The sequence below is a fragment of the Melospiza georgiana genome, chromosome 3, assembly GCF_028018845.1.
Source record: "Melospiza georgiana isolate bMelGeo1 chromosome 3, bMelGeo1.pri, whole genome shotgun sequence".
Lineage (NCBI taxonomy): Eukaryota > Metazoa > Chordata > Aves > Passeriformes > Passerellidae > Melospiza > Melospiza georgiana.
In genome coordinates, this window is record NC_080432.1 from 69,024,205 (window position 1) to 69,044,519 (window position 20,315).

Below are 20,315 nucleotides of genomic sequence, written 5' to 3' on the forward strand. Positions count from 1 at the left end.
CCAAAATTAAAAATGCACTGAATGAGCACTGAATCTCAGCTATAAAACAGCCTTTTTTTTCCTACCTACTGCTAATAAAAAAGTTCCACTTTCATACCTTCATATAAAATATTTGAGAATATTTAGAGGAAGAATAGGAGGAGATGAATTAGACTCAAATTTGTTTGTCTGTGTGTGAACTACAGAGTATTACATTTTAGATTTGAAGATGTAACATAAATAATCTCCAATTTTATTCAAGTTAAATACATTGCCTGTGAACTGGTTTGTATAACATTTTTCAATTTCTTTCTTGTTAGAAATTTGGTCAATCAACAACAATTTGTAGCCACACTTTTTTTCCTTTTGTTTTTTTTCCTTTTTTTTTTTTTTTTTTTTTTTTGGGAGGGGTTTGGTTTGGGGTTTTTTGTTTGGTTTCGTTTGACCTTTTTTCTTTTTCTTTTTTTTTTTTTTTATTTAAGAGGGCAACAAAAAGAAGGAATGATGATTGGATTTGGAAACAGTGATGGGTAAACGGTTTACCAGCTAACTTTCCAGCCTGGAACAACCTTTGAACCTGAGGCTCTTTGTCCACACTTCTGCTCCTTGTCAGCAGGCCCCAGAGGAGAGACATTTGACACTTCTGTATACATGCACAGCCTTGTAGCCTTAACAGCCTGTAATTTTGTCAGTTTGTCAAAAGAGTGTTTCAAATGTGCTTGGAAGCACCTTCTCTTCCAAACAATGTTGATGCTCTTCATGACCAACCTACCTCATCGGCGTGCTGTTGAAAATTGCCAGAGAGAAAGAATGTCTGTTTTAGAGAGAAAGAATCTCTAATGTTTTCTAAATAAAACCCTGCTTGACAATAAAAGAGAAAATGTATGTGGTAAGTGAAAGATATTATAAATAAGAAGGTAATCTCTCAGAGAGGCAGAGAGTCAATTGCCCCACTGATGATCCGAGTGTTAAGGGAGAACGCACAGAACAGGCCATGGCAGAGCTGCCAGGCAAATCCTTTACACCAGTGTCTGCAAAGGAAGAAACCAGATTTTCCTGTTTCTGAAACTGAAGTTGGGTTTGAAGAGACCAGAAATTCCAAAGTCTCTCTTCAAATGTCCAAGGATGGGAAAGATTTACTAAACTGCTGGGAGAAGCCCTCTGGGGCTGAGTCCAGACTCACTTTGGTGTCATTGCTGCAATTAGCCAAACTAAGGGACTGCAAAAGTAGAACAATGTGAACAAGCCAACAGTTCCCTTATGGACACAAACTGAGTGTCTCAGCATAATTTGCCCTGGAGTCCAAAGGGCAGATGCAAGTGAGGTATCTGTCTCCCAACAGCCTCCTACAACAACTTCACTTTACAGGTAGGCACATGAGGCACACCTCTGCTGAATCCAACAGCTTTACAATGCTTCATTTGCAATAAAACAGAATCCTATACCTTCCTTTCAAACATAAGGTCACTGTAGCTGCTGTACACAAGCAAAAGTCAATAACATATTTTCATTCCTGATAGATTTATAACAGACAGAGATTGCTAAAGCTCTGACTGCAGTGTAGGTTCTAATATTGTAATGTATCTTAGCACGGTGGTCCACCCAAGGTGATTTTGAAGATTTTTGAGATTTTTGGGAACTTTTCTGCTTGAATCTCTCTACATAAATACGTTATTTTGTCACAGAAAAGTAACACCACTTTCCAAATTCAAATTTTATAGCCTAATAAATCCTTCTTTTGAATATGATTCAGACAATCAGCCCCTTATTTCATTCCCATTTCTCTTTCAGAAAATGAAACAGTGATGCAAATTGTGCTGAAAACCCAGGTGGGTTGACAATTAGTTTAAATGAGAAACATTGTCTGAAATCTTCTAAAAAGATTAATCAGAATTTAATGTCTAATCTCAAACAGAACCGCCCCAAATGACAGTGCTTAACAGCCTGATTTCTGACAAGGATATCTAGATACTCAGTACTATAAATAAGTAACAAATTTGTGTTCAGTCTGTGCACCTGGATGTTACAGTCTTTTTGACTCCTCCTCCTGAGTAAAAAAATAATCTGTTTATGTGAATTTTTTTCAAAAAAAATCTCTTATCTTTTTCCAAATTGGGGCTGATTTCTCCTCTATAATCAGGATCCCCTTCTATTGGAGACAGAGGGAGAGAGAAGTCACAGTGGGGGTTTAAATTCCAATATTCTGGTTCAACTCCTGGCCCCTTACTCACTGACCAAGTCACACTACATATCTCAGTGCCCCAGAAATCCTACTGACTAAAATGCAGATCACAAAACTGGTCTTTCATGTAAAGTCTTAAAGACTACAAAAAATAGCTGTTAAAAAGCAGGCAAATGTCATTTGGGGTCTCTAATGACTATTCATAATGCACAGTTTGAGAAACAATGATCTATTAAATTAAAGATGAAGGTGCAAGGCATGATTCATCCTAATCTGTATTTTTGTATTCAGTCTTTGGGAGTCATAGCACATAACGCACCTAAAGAGCATCTCAGGACATGTATAAGTGAAACAAGAGAAGTTCAATTAACCCATCATTCAAATTAATCCCTTTCAGTGTTGGCACTCCTGATAAACTCATACCAAGTTTTGGTTACAGTAAGTATGGCAACTGCCCCATTCCTAGACATGAGCCTTTAGACATTTCAGGGATCACAAGAAAGCCTTTTGAGGAACATTCTCTACCTTTACATCAACCACGATTTGGGAAAGCCAGTCATATTAGGACAATGAGTCTATTGGTATAAATCTCAAAAACAGCAAGAAATTTTAATTGCTACATTTTAGAAATTGAGTATTGGAGGTATTTGGCCTGGTACCAGGACTGAGTGCTAGAACTGAACTATAAATGTGTAACCAAGAGAAGAGCCAGAAGCACACAATCAGAATCATGGACAGTTTGGGGTTGGAGAGGATCTAAAAGATCATCTAGTTCCAATCTCCTTGCCATGGTAAAAGACACTTTTCATTAGACCAGGTTGCTCAGAGCCCCATTCAAGCAGGCCTTGAACATTTCCAGGGATAGGGCAATGTTTCTGAGCAACTTGTTCCTCAGTGTCTTTCCACCACCTTCAGAGAAAAGAATTTTCTCATCCAAACTTACCCTCTTCCAGTCTGAAGCCATTAGCCTTTGTCCTACCACTAAATTATCTTATAAAAAGCCCCTATTGAGCACTCTTACAGCTCTGGTACTCTAGGAATTACTCAAGTAATGAAAAAGTATGAAAAGGCCAAAAATCCAATGTAAACTAATATACAACTACAATCAGCTTTACAATTTCAAACAAATGTTCAAGAGTTAAACATTAAAAATTCTGCATTAATTCTTCATTAATTTTTTTTTTACATATCCAGTTATAGCATATAACTAAGCATAAGACAATTTGTCCCATTTTATCCTGTTTCCACCTGGCTGTGAAAGGTCTTAACTATGTATAAATTCACTGCTGAATCTGCTTTGAGCAGGTGGCTCAACAAAAGACTTCCTAGATTTCCTTCTAGCACAGATCATTTTATGTAGTGGAATAAGAAGATAAATCATCTTTGGAGAAGGTGTTCACAATTACTGTCTCTCTTTCTAATTTTGGGGGCAGAACACAGGAGGATTGTACTTTGTGACAATTTAATGGCAGCGATCCCCTTTGCATGTGTGCAAAGAGGAGAAAAAATACTTCACAAAAAAATCTGATTTCATTTCCACCTTATTTTCCCATAAAACTGCTGTAAATTCACAAAACTTTGCTTCAAATGTGCACAAGTACATGCTTTTGGCCCAACAGTTCCAACTTTAAAGAGTACATTTCCTCATACATTTATCAGGCCCCACCTACAGCTATTTGGCTGAGTACAGAACAGTATGTCTAATAAGCACCATTGAGGTTCTCCTCGAACAAACCAGAATCATTCCACATCCACAATCCATTTCCTTTCATTCACTAATTTCTCTTTTAAATATAATAGTTAATTAAAAGATAAGTACATGAAAATGTAGAAGGCCTTGAGCCCATCCAGTTGTTGAATCAGACATCAATTTACTTCTGCTTTTGAGAATTATTTTAATAACCCTTTTTTCATGAATAATAAGCCTTTTTTCATGAATAAATATAGAATTCAGCAAGGAAGTACGATCTCTCAATTTAAAGACAAAAATCAGCAAGGTCCTTCTCTGACAGAATGAAAAAAATTGTTTTTTCATTTTCCCGGTAAAAATTTATCTTAAACTTCAGCAAGACTGTTGCACTGAACCAGACTGGCTTAGAGGTGGATAAACCATTTCAAAAGAATGTAAGAGAAAAACTGAAACCTAGAGACTCCAGTCTCTAGGAGTTAATGAAAGTGTCTATAGTGCAATGGCATGTGGGTTTAGCACCCTGTTACAGCCAGCAGAGAGTTTCACTCCCTGGGCTGTATCACAGTAATTTCTGAAGCATTCTCAGGCAATTTGTGAGGGTAACACTGCAGGACGTAGGCTTCAAATGTGCTGTAACACTCTAATTTCATTATCACAACAAAGAGTACAGAGAATCTTCTCTCTACAGCCTGAGATTTCAGGCTGTTCAAAGACAGTAAATACCCCATGTCATATACAAAGTCACCATCTGAATGTAGCACATGAGCACTGAAATCTTTGATAGCCACATTTCCTATGATTTGATGCTAGGAAGCCATCAGCATTCAACAAGGGAAAGAATTATGTAGGTGTCAGGGTGGTTAAACATGGACTATCAGGCAAATAATGGATTTTCCTTTAGGTATCTGGCATTTAGCATTATGGCATTTTTTTGCCATAGCCACGAATCCCACTCAGACCCTGTTGCTCTTATTCCGCACAGCATTAAAGATAAATCTGTCTTGTCACACATTGAAAGGAAGGGAAGAATGCAGCATGCTGCTAATTACTAGAAGCACTCATTGACTTACCACACTATGAAAATAATTATTAAAAACCAAAAAAACAAGGTGCTTTTGGTTTCATAAAATTAGGGTCTTTGGGCCCAAGTCACCAGAAAGCTTTTAAAACAATGGAGAAACAGAAAACTAGGTCTGTATCAGAGCAGGGGTCACCTGCACTTTACATATGGTTGGAGCTTCAGGGTTGCAGCTGCTGTAACAACTCCATTTGAAAGCTGGCACCCTGCATCATGTGAAAGTTGGAGTACACTCCCCAAACCAGGACAGAAACCAACCTCAAGAAGGCATCAGGAGATTGTAAACAAAAACAAGGCTTCTCCCCCATGCTACAGAACAGAAGTAAAAGGGACATGGCAAGGATCTTACTCAATGTGCCCACTTTATCCTCATTTACAAACAGGAGAGCACAGACTAATTAATAACACATAATTTTAAGGGTTTATTCAGAAAGAGAGAATGAAGTATTTGGACAAAATATAACAGCTTTAAATTACGCCTCAGATGCCCGCCGCATCAGCAGAGATTCTTGCAGTCTAATTGTCTCTTGAAGCAGCACAGTAACAGATGCAGAAGGAAACACTTGCAAACACAAGAGCAGAGAAAAAAAAAAAAAAACTCTTCAGTCCTGAAAGTAGTTTTTAAAAGACTGAAGAACAGGGAAGAAAAAAAAAAAATCAGTAAAATTTCCACAGGAACTCATAAGAGGAACTCATCAGTAAATGTTCCTTCCACACAGTTCAAGGACCACTTGAAGCCTGCATTTTTTTTCTGCATGAAGCCTCTAAAACACATTTCAGTTGTGTCCACTCTACCAAAAATAATATATATGAACGTTTTCAGTCTGCATTAAGTGACCTTCTGTGAGGACAACTTCAGCAGCCATATTCTATATCAGATGTTTAGAATTAACCAGAGACATTTAATGAAGATTTTGCCTACCTTCCACAATATTTACTGAAAGTCCATATTTAATATCAGTTATTACTCATATCACTTAAATTATTCAAATCACTTAAATAAAAGTCAGAAGTTGGCAAATTTTAAAATTTATTGAGAAACCTCAGCTAATTAAGTGTAGAATAAAAACGAATTACATTTGGGGGAAAGAAAGATTACATGTGTTTTCCACTATATCTAAAGGTTGTATCATCATAAGCAAATTGTGGAGACAGAGATAAAAGTGAAATAAGGCACAAACAAATATTCAAGTGTATGATAGAATTAATGCCTTAAAAAAAGGCAAATCCTTCAAAATGAGCATAAAGTGATGTTTTAAATTAAAAGATCCAATCACAAGAACTAGGAGTTATTGGAGAACACTGTGAATCTTGAGCAAATCACAGAGCTACATTATTTAGTATGTTGAAGAGAAGTTCCATTTTATCTATTAAAAAAGAAAATCTTCATGGCTCTCCTCAGAAAAAAAAATATTAAAAATTAAAACCATGTAAACATTATCACCTAAAGTTAAGCCATATGGCATGATAAGAATATTTACTTAACCTTTATCTTCATCTGAGAGAAATGTGACAATTATAAAGATCTAGATTTAGAAGAGTTTAGGTTTAGATTTAGAAGAACTTAGGTTTTTCTTCCTCACACATTCAAGTGGCCAGCAGGGGATCAATGATGACTCCAGAAAAACTTTTTATCTTTTATTTCATGTACATTAACTTCACCTTCCTTGAAGTCATCTGCACGCATGACAGATTTATTACTTGTAATTGAGGGATCTTGAGATTTTTTTCCAAGACTTCATAAAATAAATATTTTAAAACTCTTGTCTATGAACCAGTGATGAACTTCATGCATTATTAGCAGTACTATAAGAGCAGATACAATTTATGCTGATCCTGCTCTCCTTGTTTATAAACTGTGAGTTTAGTTTCTTAAAAGAAGAAAAACAACAGCAACAAAACAATAAACTCTGACAAACAAAACACCACAACACTGACTATTTTTGAACTGCCAGTTCCTGTAGTGACTATAAAAATCTTAAAAGCATTAAAAGGAAAGGAAAGGATGAAATCCAGATGACTTTTCTCAGGTGAGAAGCACTGTATGAAATAACGATTCCAGAACATTTATATTTGAAAGAAAATTTGGACAGAATTGCAGTATTTCTTTTGGACTTTTTTAATCTAAAACAATGCTTCTTGAGAAATCTTCACCGTTTTTATGAGAGTGAAACAGTTACATATAGAATGGTCAAAAACCTATTAGAACCTGCATCCTAGAGAAGACATACGAAAAACATAACACTGGCAGAGTGGATCATTAATTAAATACATGTAAGTGGAATTGGAAGTAAATGTGCCAAATGAAAAATGCAATGTCATCCACATAAAGCATAATTATAAATCCTAGCTATGATCAGCCATGTGTACAAAGGTCAAAGCTAAATCTGCATGTCATACTCATGAATGGATTCCCTGGTTTTAGTGTGACTTTCTTGAACTTCTATCTATTCTGGATCATACCTGTGATATTAACTACATACCCTTTGAAAAGTTATAATCATATAAACCAGGATGTTCAGATCAATACATAAAATCTCATGAAAAAAATAAACCATTGTCTTAACTTCTAGAAGAAAAAGCAGATTTTACATCTTCCTCCTGCTTGCATCCCAAAATTGATATTATAAAATGAGTCTCAGCTCTTTCCTAATCCTTGAGTTGAGAAAAATGCAGATCCAATCTCAGGTGCAGCAACAACTGATCATTTTTTCTTTAGTCTTTCCCTTTTTCTCCTAAGATTCTCAGACCTGGCCTACCTTTGCTGGACTTATAAATGATTTGTTGAGGAAAGGACAAACATGATGAGTTCCTCTTCTCTCTTGCAGCAGACTTTCTGTGGCATAAGTAAGCATTAGGTGTGCCAAAGAAAGGAAGAACCAGTCTGTAATCTAACTAGCTCTTTACACACAAAATACATGGGATCCCTTCTGCCCTGTGCACTTACTAGTTTGCTACTTTTTTCCCATAGATACAGGTTTCCATACAGCTACTGATTACTCTTCATTGATACAAGCAATGTGAAATTTTTAGCAGGCTACAACAAGCCATCAGTAATACAAATTTTCCAGGAAAGTGGCATTAATCACAGTTCTTATAAAATGAGTAAGCCTTTAATACTGTTGGGTTAAATTAATTCACATCTAAAATACGTGTCCAGCACCAGAAAAGAGAAATTAACTTTCCCTTCCAATATGCACAGAACGAAAATTACATATCCAGAAGTTTATCTAATATGGACTATTTTGAGACTACCAATGCTCTTCCCACTGAACTGCAAAATGCTGAAAAATCTTGGGTTAAATTTCATTCATCAGGATTTGAAGCCTACCATGAAAGACCAAAGAACACCGAGTTAAAAATAATACCAGAGGAATTCTAATTCTATTGAAATCAATGGTCCTCTGATTTTTCATGAAAATTTGAACAAGATAAAATGATATTCTGGAGCTTTTAACTTTTTATTTAATGAAATCATTTTGATTTAATAGACTTCAACTCAATAAAATCAGTGCCTCCCTCCTTTAGTTAGAAACCATACCAGCAGCCCAATGAAGTTAAAAGGCAGGAAGGCAGACAGCAATGCTGAAGATTTGATGATGGCTGTGTACGTACCACCTTTCATCATCCCCACTTCGTAGCATTTTCTCAGCCGGCAGGCCTGGCAACTCTTCCTTCTGTTCTTGTCAATGGTGCACTGGTTAGTGGCAGGACACATGTAGTCATTGTGCCCTGTAAAACCAGAGGGAAATAAGGACACAGCTATACACAGACATGACAAAAATTACTATAACATCTTGGGGAAAAAAGTAGGGTTACCATCATAGCCTCTCGTAAAAGTGTTGATACAGATTTGGAAACTAACATCTGTATGCCACACATTGATTTGCAAATTCTTTAAATTAAAACTTCTGTAGACTAATTAAAATAGTGAACAATTAAAGCAACCACAAAAGAGGATCTATTAATATGAACAAGTGCCTTGACTTCCTTGCTCTCAGGCCGAGAAATACACCACCATCTGGTTTTGTGTGCCTGTGCTGATGTTTAACCAATAGACTGCACAAAATGAGGTTTACGAAATTAAAAAGATTTTATCTGTGACAGTCAGTTCCAGTAAAGAAACAAACAACAACATAGAACAGAAGCAAAAATCCTCAAATAATTAATTGTACCTCAGGGATAAATCAGTCACTAATTCCAGCTGCATGTCTACTGCTTTGTGCAAAAACTTTCTGACATGATAAATTCTAAAATTACCACATGCTGAAACCTAGATTGTTACTGCTATCTTCTCCTTCAGAGCTCCTCTTCCTCATTTCTTACTCTCTTTAGCATTTGTTAGTGCCAAAAAGTATCTATTCCAATTTGCTCTTAACAAAAGTGTGCTTAAATCTGCTATAAAACTATTTGCCAACCATTGACAAAAGTTAGCAAGGATGAAAAAGCCTCTTCAAAACTATCTCATTGGTGCTCTGTATTCATCTGAACATAACTAAGGTACAGCACACACACATTTTAAAAAAAAAAGTTACTGCAGAACTGTTTGTTCTTTCTTTGAGGTCAGGGGATCAGCTTGAGGTAAAGTAGGGTGGAGGTTTCACAGAGGCCTTGGTCTCATCAAATCCTCTATCCTTGACTACAAATTAGCAAATAGAGTAAAAATTACTATCAGATTACACCAGGAGCATCTGCTCTCTAATGCTGCATAACTGAGATCTCATCAAAATAAGCAGCCAGTCTATAAACTAGCTGTTACTAGGGGAACAGCTGACTATGCCCTGTCTCAAACAGACAGAAGTATTATTTTTTAGGTCTACTGGATAGAACAAAATAATACTGAAAAAGTCTGTATCCATATGCTTTGCCCAGCACTGAAGTAAACAGGCACAACTGAACCACCATCTCAACCCAGCATGAGAGAACACTTTAATTTTCAGTTCCTCTGGTAGGATACAGACTGTTCTATATCTGGTTCAAAACCCTTCACATGGAAGGAAATAAAAAAAATCAAGTTAGAAAGAAAAGAACTTCAACCACATATGCAGTATCTAGAGAGAAAAAGAGCCAAAAAAGGCCCTATTTTTAAGAAAATGCACTTATATTGAATCACACTAAGCAGCAGCGAACAAGTGCAGCGCCTGACTTCAATCACCTGCCTTGTTCATTAGGCAATTTTGGAAATACCATGAGATAAAGATGGAAAATTTTAATTGCTCTTTTTAAAAACAAATAAGTACTTTGAAAGAATAGCTCATCTTCTTCCTAATGAAGTTAAAAGGTAAATTCACATGGTGAATGAGTGCAGGCTTTGAAATCAGCAAATAATTCAGAACATCATTTAGATCTCTCTAAAATGAGCAGATAAACCCCAATGAGGCCGAAGCTGAAATCATGCTAACCACCTTTGCTGGACTGGCTGATTTTTATAGTGTTCAAAGCTTAAAAAAAGTGACAGAAGTGATTGCATGCAAAAACCAAAAATCAAGTGTAATCAATATCATCAGGGCAGCCATCCTATTTTTGCTATGCTTATGTGGGTGATAACCTTCTCCTTGGCTATGAATCTGTATTTACTTCTGCAAACCGCAAGTGTTTGGAAATAAACACTTGGCTTGTAGAATAGTACATAAAATAATCCTATTTGTAATAGAGCCACAGTTCCTACATTCATATTATAATATTTTCCCGTTTGAAGAGTTTTATTGTGAATTTACCATTTAAATGTTAGCATAATTAGTCTGTTTTCATGCACATGATCTGCACCTTAGACAATACACTGTTCACTCAAAGGGCTTGATTGACTTCACAGAATAAACAATGAAAAATCTGGCTGCTAAAAACAGAAAGATCTGTGTGTGATGGGCATACTTCTTTAGATTGCAAGTATCATTGTTTAGCCTTTCAGATTTCCTGTAAATCTAGGGAAAAGATAATGCATTTAATATTTATCATAATTTTTGGTTTATTTTAATCAACATGACTTCAAGAGATGGGAAAACATGCTGATCTGACAGTGAAATTAGCAAAATTTTCATACATGACAGCTGGGATAAAAAGGAAGGAAAGGAAAGCTAAATTGTAGACTTTATCAGCACCTTAAGGTGCCAAACAAGACTGAAAATAAAAAGCAAAACCTTGGGAAAAATTACACTAAAAAAAAAAAAAAAAAAAAAAAAAAAAAGCATAGGCTTACCCAGTAAAAACAAATGTTGAATGTAAAATAAAAAGTAACACCAACTTTAAGTTAAAGTGCCCCAATAAAACTGCATTTATTGGTTTTAAAATCACACTTTTTCCTAACAGCTTCACTGAAGAACATAAGGTTATGTCTAAATCCTTTATAAGCACAGATACTCAAATTCACAGCCTAATTACTCTCAGAAAAGGTCTCTGGATTTGGAATTTGTGCTCTCTTAGCAACTACTCAGCGCTGCTGAGAAGAATAATCTTCTTTCTGGTTTTAAACAAGCAAAACATTAGTAACATGACAGTAAGGAAAAGAGTCTAGAAGGCTGTAAAATATACTTCATTCCCATCCAGTGAGGAAGTCGTCTTTTTCTGCATACCTCAGAAGGAAAGATTATGAAATACCCTGAGTTAGCAGGGACCTGCAAGGATCACCAAATCCAGCTCCTGGCCCTGCCCAGGACAGTCCCAACATGCCTGAGAGCATTGACAGACATCAATCACAGAACCACTGATGAATGGGAGACGAGGAGAGGTTAAAATTTATATCTGCTCCATGTTATGTCCTTCAGCCGTGTCACGGAGCTCACGGGCTGTGTTTGCCTTCCAGTGGAATCTTCTTGTCTTCACTTAGGTAAAACTGCACCTGCCCACACGGGCAGGTAATTCCAGCCAAATGGCTGATACCAAGCTCTTCTTAAACCTTTCCATATAGTAACAGGAAAAATGAAGGAAGGAGAATGTGCACTGCATGAGGGTACCAAGCCTGCTGCCATCTCACCAGTATAATAATGCATGAACTTATGTACTGAGAAAGAGTGATATAAATTTAAAAAGCCACTATTTAACTTTATAAATCCATAAATATTAAATTATATTTTCTACTCAAGCAAATAATTTTGAAGTTTTTATTATTGGCCTTATCTTAAAATTTAATTTGGTGTTTCATCTACTATTTCAGGATTGTGATACCATGTGCAAAGTTTACTTTTACCCTGATCCAATTTTTCTAATTTTAGACAACGTAACAAAACAGAAAGTCTATTTTTTCCTCATGACAAATAAAAATAGACAAAAATACTGATCCAATCTTACAAAATCTGGCAAGGGGTATGACATCAAGTTTCTGTTTCCCTAGCTGATAAATCACAATTGTTTTAAGTCCTTGGCACATGATTAAAACAACAGCTGTGTTAAAGGGAAAAACTCCCACAATGTATTACTCACAACCATCTCAATATGATCTCTCCAGAGACTAAAAGCATTTTCAGAGAGAGTTATAGGCATGTCATGGCCATCTTATTCCCATAGACTTTGAATGAAACTCTTGTATTTTTAGCTTCCCATTTTATTTGAGCCAGAATGGGAAGGAGTAGAATTCTCCTAAAGAAAACTCCCACAACTATTATAAAGAGCCTAAGAAGTTAAAATATTGCAAATTACTCTCATGCACTCAAAATACTATCAAATTTTATCAAAAAAAATCAATGTAAGTCTCTATTTTTATTCCAGGTATAACATCAGGGTTGGATCTTCAGTACCTGCATGGTTCCTGCTATGATACATTTTTCAAGGAGCTGTGTGGTGATTCTTGAACTGAGTTTTCTGCACTGAAGTCCGTAAAACTAAAACCTCACTACAGGCAACAGCTGGTGTGCTAAATTATTATACTGCTCTTTGATACCAGTATTTTGACCAAAAAAAAGAAAAACAAGAGAGACTGTTTTCTGCCTGTGTACCACTTTTTCCTGCAAAGCACAACGATCCTTGGCTTGCTCCCTCATACCCTAACATCATCCATGCTCTATTGTATGAAGAGTCACCCATTTTATAATCAGACGGGTCAACTGAGGTATCTTAGTCTCTTGTCCTGCATATTTCTAGCCACATTTTAGAATGGGAACAGCTGTGTTATCTGTCACATGCTCTAAAAGCAAGTGGAACAGTTTAGCACTTTCCTGCAAGACAAAAACTGCATGTTCTCTTGTAGTTTCTAAATGTAAAGTGCTTTTGTTTCTCAGGTGAATATTTTGAATTGCTGAAAGTCTCAGTCCTGAGCTAGAAGTATCGTGAGTTTTCAGATAAAATATTCACTAAACACTTGTAATAATATTTATTAAACATGTAACAATGTTTAATTTTCTGTTGTTGTTGCTTGATATTGCACAACGGTCATATTCCAGAGGAAGTAAAACAACATTAAAGGTGATAATACAGGGTACATTAAGAACAGCTTATAAAAGCCAGGAATTCTATATAGGAAGCGGGAAGAGCTCTGGATTTGGCAGAGGAAAAACAAATGACCATTTATAAAATCAGATAAGAGTCGGTTCTCTACTCTCTGGCAATGTGTGTTGCCCAACTTCCCAAATGTTTTCAATATTGCCTACATTGGCACATCATATGTCAGCTAGGAATATATAGTTCAGATGACTTCAGAAAATCAGTGTCAGAGATGAACTGTCAGAGTTCACTGTTACAATGGAAGCTGATACTGAATAAGGCTCCATAGTGTCTGTCCAGAATCCAGTTATATGTATTCCTCACAAATGGGTTGTGATCTGGAGTATTTCTTTTATTAATTGTTATTCATTTGCAGATGACATTTTTATGCATTACAAGAACAGAGGAAAGGCCAGACTACTCTGCTAGCCAGACTGAAATAAATGGCAGGAGAGTACAGAATAAGAATTCCAAATTACCTTGGCAAACTGGAGGTAGCACATGGGAAAACAACAGAACAAAAGCACAAAGTACAAAGGACTGGTAAAAATCTCTGCATTAAAACAGGAGTAATCATATGCCCAAAACAATTAGGAAAAGAAATTATTTCTTCTGCAGAAAAGTATGCCTGACTTTATTCTGCATCACACATTGATTATGAGTGAAGAGTATCATGTTTTTGTAAATAAGGCAAAAATTACAGTGTGATGGATACCATGTGATTGATGGGTTTGTAAGATAATCATATTACTCTGTTCAGTACTTGTGAAACATCATATTGAAGGAAATCATGCTTCAAGAAAAAAAGAAAACAGTAGAAAGTAGAGAACCTCCAAAGCAGAACAACTAGAAGATTAGAAGTCAAAAAAACAAGACCTATGAAAAAAATGTTGAATAAACCTTGTTTCCTCAGGTTAGGTAAAACAGAATATTTTTTTTTCAAGTGTGATAGCAAACTTCTATGATTTAAAGGTTGTTGCAGAAAGAAAGAGAACACTTTTTTTCCGGCATGATTCTCAGGAAAACAAGAGATGACCTTAACCTGCAGGCAGGGAGATTCAAATTTCCCAGTAGCCTTCAAAGATAAGGAGAATAAAACATTGGATCAAGCTATAAGTTTTAAGAAGCAGATCAACATATATAAGGAATTGGTAGAAGTTGATCCTATCACAGGACAGAACGATGAGCTCAGGGTCCACTGCAGCTCTGTGATTTGCTTAGGCCTTGAAAAATAAGGAAGTATCCTGGATACAAACATCTTAAGCCACTATCACATCCATGCTGAATGCAGCACTTAAAATTTGCTAGAAAAGTACCACATTCAAAATTGCCTTACTAGAAAAAAAAGAAGTACTGCCTTTCAATAACGCTCAAATTTCTGACATGAGATCACCATAAATTGCATAGTTGAAATTAAAAATTCATGTTAGAGAATGCAATCGGAGCCAAAAAAATGCAATCAGAGCATGTGTTTATCTCAAGGAACACTGGAGAAAAACTACTAAATGTACAAAAATAATTCAAAAGAAGTTTCAGAAGAACCTGGCTGACCACCAGCAGTTAGAGCAGTCCCAACTACCGCTAAACCCAGATAGAATTTCCAAATCCACCTTTTCCAGCCTTCAAACTTCCAACAGCCATCTCCAACTGGAACCATGTGTTTTCCACCCTGAGGCCAGATGCCCATCTGCAGCCCCCTGTCGACTGGCTGTGATTAACCCTGCTAATCTCACTGAGGTTCCTGTTCTGTAGTTTGGCTGACAGCTCATAGTACCAGTGTGCAAGCAGTCTTATTAGGGAGTTTCTGCCTTCTTGGCTGCAGGATCTGAGCTGTTATAAAACAGATTACAAAAATACCATCAAAACACAAGACAAGAATGGAAAATTAAAGGGAAGATCTCAGAAACCTCCCAGACTGACACTATTGCAGCTGCTGCACTTCACCATTACCTAAACACTCACTTACTAGCATGTTTTACCAGTAAAATTCTCTCAAACATGAAAATATGTATACGTTACCACCCCTTGCAACATTACATATTTTCAACTAAGTACAGCTCTATCACTGTCAAATAAAAACAATTGATAAAACTCAAAGTCTACTGCCAAAACTCTCCTACTTGATGGTCAGAAGGCATAACTGCTAATTAGAATCGAGTTTCAAGGCACACAAGCAAAATACTTCCCAGCTACAAGAATTCCTGCGCTTTAGAGACCATTATATCTCTGATCAAGACACTCAAGGCAGACCTCTGGAATTCCTCAGCAATTCATCCATTCTCAGAAGCCAACCTGTTCTGGTAATGCCTCCTATCATGGAGTAATTTTTAACTGACTATATGTGAAATATCCCAGATATGAACAAAAGCTGTGAACAAAAGCAGAGAGGATGCACCTGAAAAACATAAGAAAGGCTCATGAAGGGGAAATAGAATTGGTGATTTCTAAAATGCTTGAGCAATTCTGGGATCAAGACACCTTTTAACATAAGGATTTACTCCTGATTTATTCTGAATCACTTGTGCTCCCTCTGGGGGTTTGCAGACACCCATATGTAGGCATTTGCTGGATGCTTGTCAGAGGTGGTATGAGTAATTCCTTCCTGTCTCATAGGGCTTGGTGGCCATCCAAAAAACAAGAGAATTAGAAGGGAGAAAGAATGTGTGAGTCACAAGGGGATTTTTAATTTGTAAATGGCATTTGTAAGGCTTGTGTTGAAATACATCATCCAATTCTGACATCTAGATTTTAGAGAGGCTGTTATGGGTGTGGGGGAATGAGTAAAGGTGCAAAGATAATGGATTCAGAAGATAGAAAGATATACAGCAGGAGAGTGAAACATTTTAGTTCACTTAAGATATCAAGGTGATTTGATGACTTGATGACCTAATTTTTAAGAACTTTCCACAGGAGAAAGATAGTAGTAGTTACTAAGGCTGGTTCATGAAAGTGATGTAAAAGCCAAAGTAAGACACATAAGGGGTAGAGTAATACACATTAATCTGGCAGATTTTTAGCATATGGGAGGACATATGAATCATTAGAATAAGCCATCATTATGGCTCAAGAAAATGCTTGAGCCCATGGGCATCTTGGATCTGGGCATCTTCTAAAATATTTACCTCCATCAAGTTACTGAGCTTTGGAGATGGATAGGCTATAAAGTTCATATCCAGAGAAGAGAGTTATTTATCTAATGGCCCTTCTTGGTCCTAAAATTCATAAATATTTTAAGAGAGAAGAACAGTGTGCTGTGGTGTGGCTCCTTGTTATGCTTCTGAAATCAAGTCCCTCAACCAAACACAATTCTGAAGGCTACATATGCTGGGGGAAGAGTAAAGCACTCCTATTACCAAGCAACGTGGTATCCTTGGTGTCCTGTGACTTTTCTCTCCCATGAAAGCTTGTACATTAATAACACTCTGCACTGAGGTTTGTCAAAACAATGTCCCAAATCCCTTTTGGGCCATAAACTAACAAAGTAGACTGATATAGGCAGTTTCAGGATGCAGTTCAGGTTTTCAGCAAACCATCTGTTGCTTAAACAAAACTGAAAACTTGCACATATTGAGGCAATTTCTAATTCAGGTTACATCTTAAGCTTTAACTACTTGACAACAAAGAAAAACACCTTAGCACTTAAAATTCACAAAATGTTACTGGGAACATTCCAGATCCCCTGGATAAAAGTGAACATTGTCACCTCAGGTATGTTTCAATGCAGATGTGAGTTTTCATAAAATTTCAGCATATATTTACACAGTTAAATATAGATACCTCAGATATCACTGAGAATAACAGAGGTAATTCATTAGCACATAGAGTTTTTTCATGTCTGTCCTGACTTTTTCCTGTGGTTCTATTAAGAACAATGTAGAATGCTTGTATACAGTCTAACAGGAACATCAAGGTTCATTACAGCAACTCTCCTATGAAATCTCTGATGAGAAGTACAGAAATTGTTGTCTCAGCATCTTTATATTTATTGAGAAATACAGATTAGCAAAGAACATAGTAGCACAGTTATCTTTGCTGAACCAACAAAAATCTTTGCTTAAAGCATTTTGGTTATTTTTGTTCACACAAAAAAGTTCTGTGTACCTCAACAGTGTTTGATCATATGAGTCACAGGAATTTTTTCCCATTTATCTTAGGAATGCAGAGCATATATACAATGTTCTATATATAATAAATCAAAAATATATACAATAATATTTAGTCCACGTATTCTTCTACAAATATACCTGCACGTAAGTAGCATTCATTCCTAGCTATCTGATCACAGATTATTTAAAATTATTATCATCTGCAAGGTAAACGCATGTTTTTGTACCTATTCTCAATCTAAAAATTACTTTCATTTTCATAAATTCCACACATGTTCAATGAGAACATGTAACTGCAGAAATAGAGATCTCTTCCAAATCCAGTAGAAAACTCAAAAATTACCTTAGTTCGTCAAGACTGGGTAACTATGACTTTAAAAGGTCTGAAGACTTTTCTTACCCTCTGTGATCAAATGATCACAATTCTCTCACAAGTACTTATATTCTTGAAATATTTTCTTTATACTTGTGGATGTCATTCTTTTACCCTAACTTAATCACAAAAGAGAAAGTACAGAGGAGCTTAAAAAATGGGATCAGAAGTCTAGAAAGTATGTTCTACTGAAAGAAATTGGTTTGTTTAGTCTAAAAAAGAGAAGACTGTGAAAAGATATGATAACAGTCTTCAACTATGTGAAAGGTTGTTGCAATAAGTGTTCTTCATGCCCACAGGGGATAGAGCAAGAAGCAAGGAGCTTAAATTAGAGCAAACATGACTTATAGATCATGAAAGACATTTAATGGGATCCTGGAAACTTAAGTTTCAAGATTTAAAAGCTTATATACTTAAAAACTACGTTAAAAAAAAAATATATATATATATATATATACGTGTGTGTAGCGAGAAGCAAATTTACTAACTTGCATTTAGTGTAGCACAAATAGAAAACAGATCTAGTGTGGTGGACCACAACATTTGTCCATGTGGAGACCAGGGCAAAACCACCAAGTGCTGACAGCAGAAGCTCAATGAAATGGATTCATTTCTTCTACCACAATGGCCAAACAATGAAGATCTTTGCTGCACAATTACTTGATAACTCTTACTTTTGCTCAAGGCTATTTCAATTTCCACTTTGTTGTGATTTAGTTCAGTTCAAGCACAAGGACATAATTTTAAAAGTCTAAGAATAATTCTGACTTGGTCAGAGGAACTGAAAAGGAAAAATAACAAATACACAATAAGGGAGCTGTTCTCCTGACATCACAAGTTAAAGTAAATTACTCTGATGTGAAGGAAAAAAGCATTTCACCCTTTTCCCCTTCAGTGTTGCTTATTACTGACCTCTGGCTCTAACCACTCATTCTTTTAAAAATCATTTCAGTGTGTCTGGACAAATAGAAATATGAGTAACTATTAACTAATCATTGTCATTCAAATAATTCCATCATGTCTACCCCTCCATCATTCTTTCACTTTTTCCCTTCAAGAGGGGAAGATTCTGAGCTGAATGCTGGAAGTCCTATTTAACTCACCTCAGTACTAGTCATGCAACAAAACAGGCAATAATCACACCTTGTGATATGATGTAAAACTGTTCCACTATGTTACCTTCAGTAAAACAGGCAACAGAAATTTTTGTGCCTATGTACCACCTGAAGATTTTAAAAACCTATAGAAACCTAAATAAAGCACAGCACTTTACAGTCTTCTGTTTATTAGGAAGAAATCTTTTATTTTCTTCTCTAAATCTTAGATACTGAACAGTACCTGCATTTTTTGCAGAATTACAATTACTTCTTACTCATTTTAAGAGATGTTGAACAAAGCAAAAATAAAAAGCATCCGTTCCACAAAGTGACAGGCATTCAAGGAAAGAATTATCTGTCACAGTAATTAACACTTGTTTTGTTAGATGCCCTTTACTCCATTAGCCTTTTTAACCACAACAAGTCTTGAACAAAACCATTCTGTGTACAATTCAAAGCCCCGCTTTGTTGACAGACACAAATAATATTTCATCAAGGAAACATTCCTTTTCAATACCAGCTCTCAGAAGACATATAGCATCTTTAAGGAATTGAGATTTGAACTGAACCATCTGGCTAATGGAGCACTAAATTAAGATTAATAAATCAATCAGCAGGAATTAATCATCTGACACAGAATTCTCAAAAATGCCTTGGATAAGAGGAGAGGTATTCATAGCCTGAAAGAGTGATCATCTTCATCCAATATGGATTTTTAAATTAAATTTCTCACTACCTCCATGGTCAGATATAAGTAAAGCAAGGATGATACAGAAAAGCTTTGCTTTTCCTTATTTATGTTGGGCTAAGTGACAACATCTTTATACCTGCTAGAAGCATTCACCAAGCACAGAGATAAAACTATGTGGGAGAGCACAACAACTGCTGATGAAAACCCAGTAAACGTCATTGTCCCGGACTCAGGCTGGAATCTCAAGTACTTTCAGTTTCCTCAAGATGGAATATAAAGAGTAAAGGTGACTTACTGGAGCAGGTTATTACCTTGAATGCTCCTTTTGAAGAAGGCCTTGCAGCCCTCGCAGGACCAGACGCCGTAGTGGTAGCCCGAGGCGTAGTCATTGCAGACGGCGCAGTACCGCGTCTCCTTGGTGGACTCCATGGCCAGGCTCCCCTTCTCGCCGCTGCTGGACATCCTCTCCCGGATGCCGTGCCGCCTGTTGTCGGAGCTCGGCCTGTCGATAGCAGAAAAAAATAAAAAAATAAAAAGAAAAACGGGCGTGGCTCTTTCAGGGAGGTCAAGCTTCAACCTCTGCTTCAGGTTGTAAAAAAAAAACCATGCTTGCTTGAAAACAACTGATAGACAAAAATAAAAAAGAAATTTTCCACTGCTCTCTCTCCTAGTTGAAAAGTTTCAGAATTAGTAAGACACGGGGCAAT

General features: G+C 36.3%; 1 protein-coding gene across 1 annotated transcript in view; it reads right to left on the minus strand.

The window, feature by feature from the left end:
* ESR1 (estrogen receptor 1) overlaps positions 1–20,315 on the minus strand; it is a 108,033-nt gene that overhangs the window by 54,006 nt on the left and 33,712 nt on the right. The window contains 2 exon segments of the mRNA XM_058021640.1: positions 8,545–8,661; positions 19,920–20,110. Coding sequence (XP_057877623.1) covers positions 8,545–8,661; positions 19,920–20,110 — 308 coding nt within the window.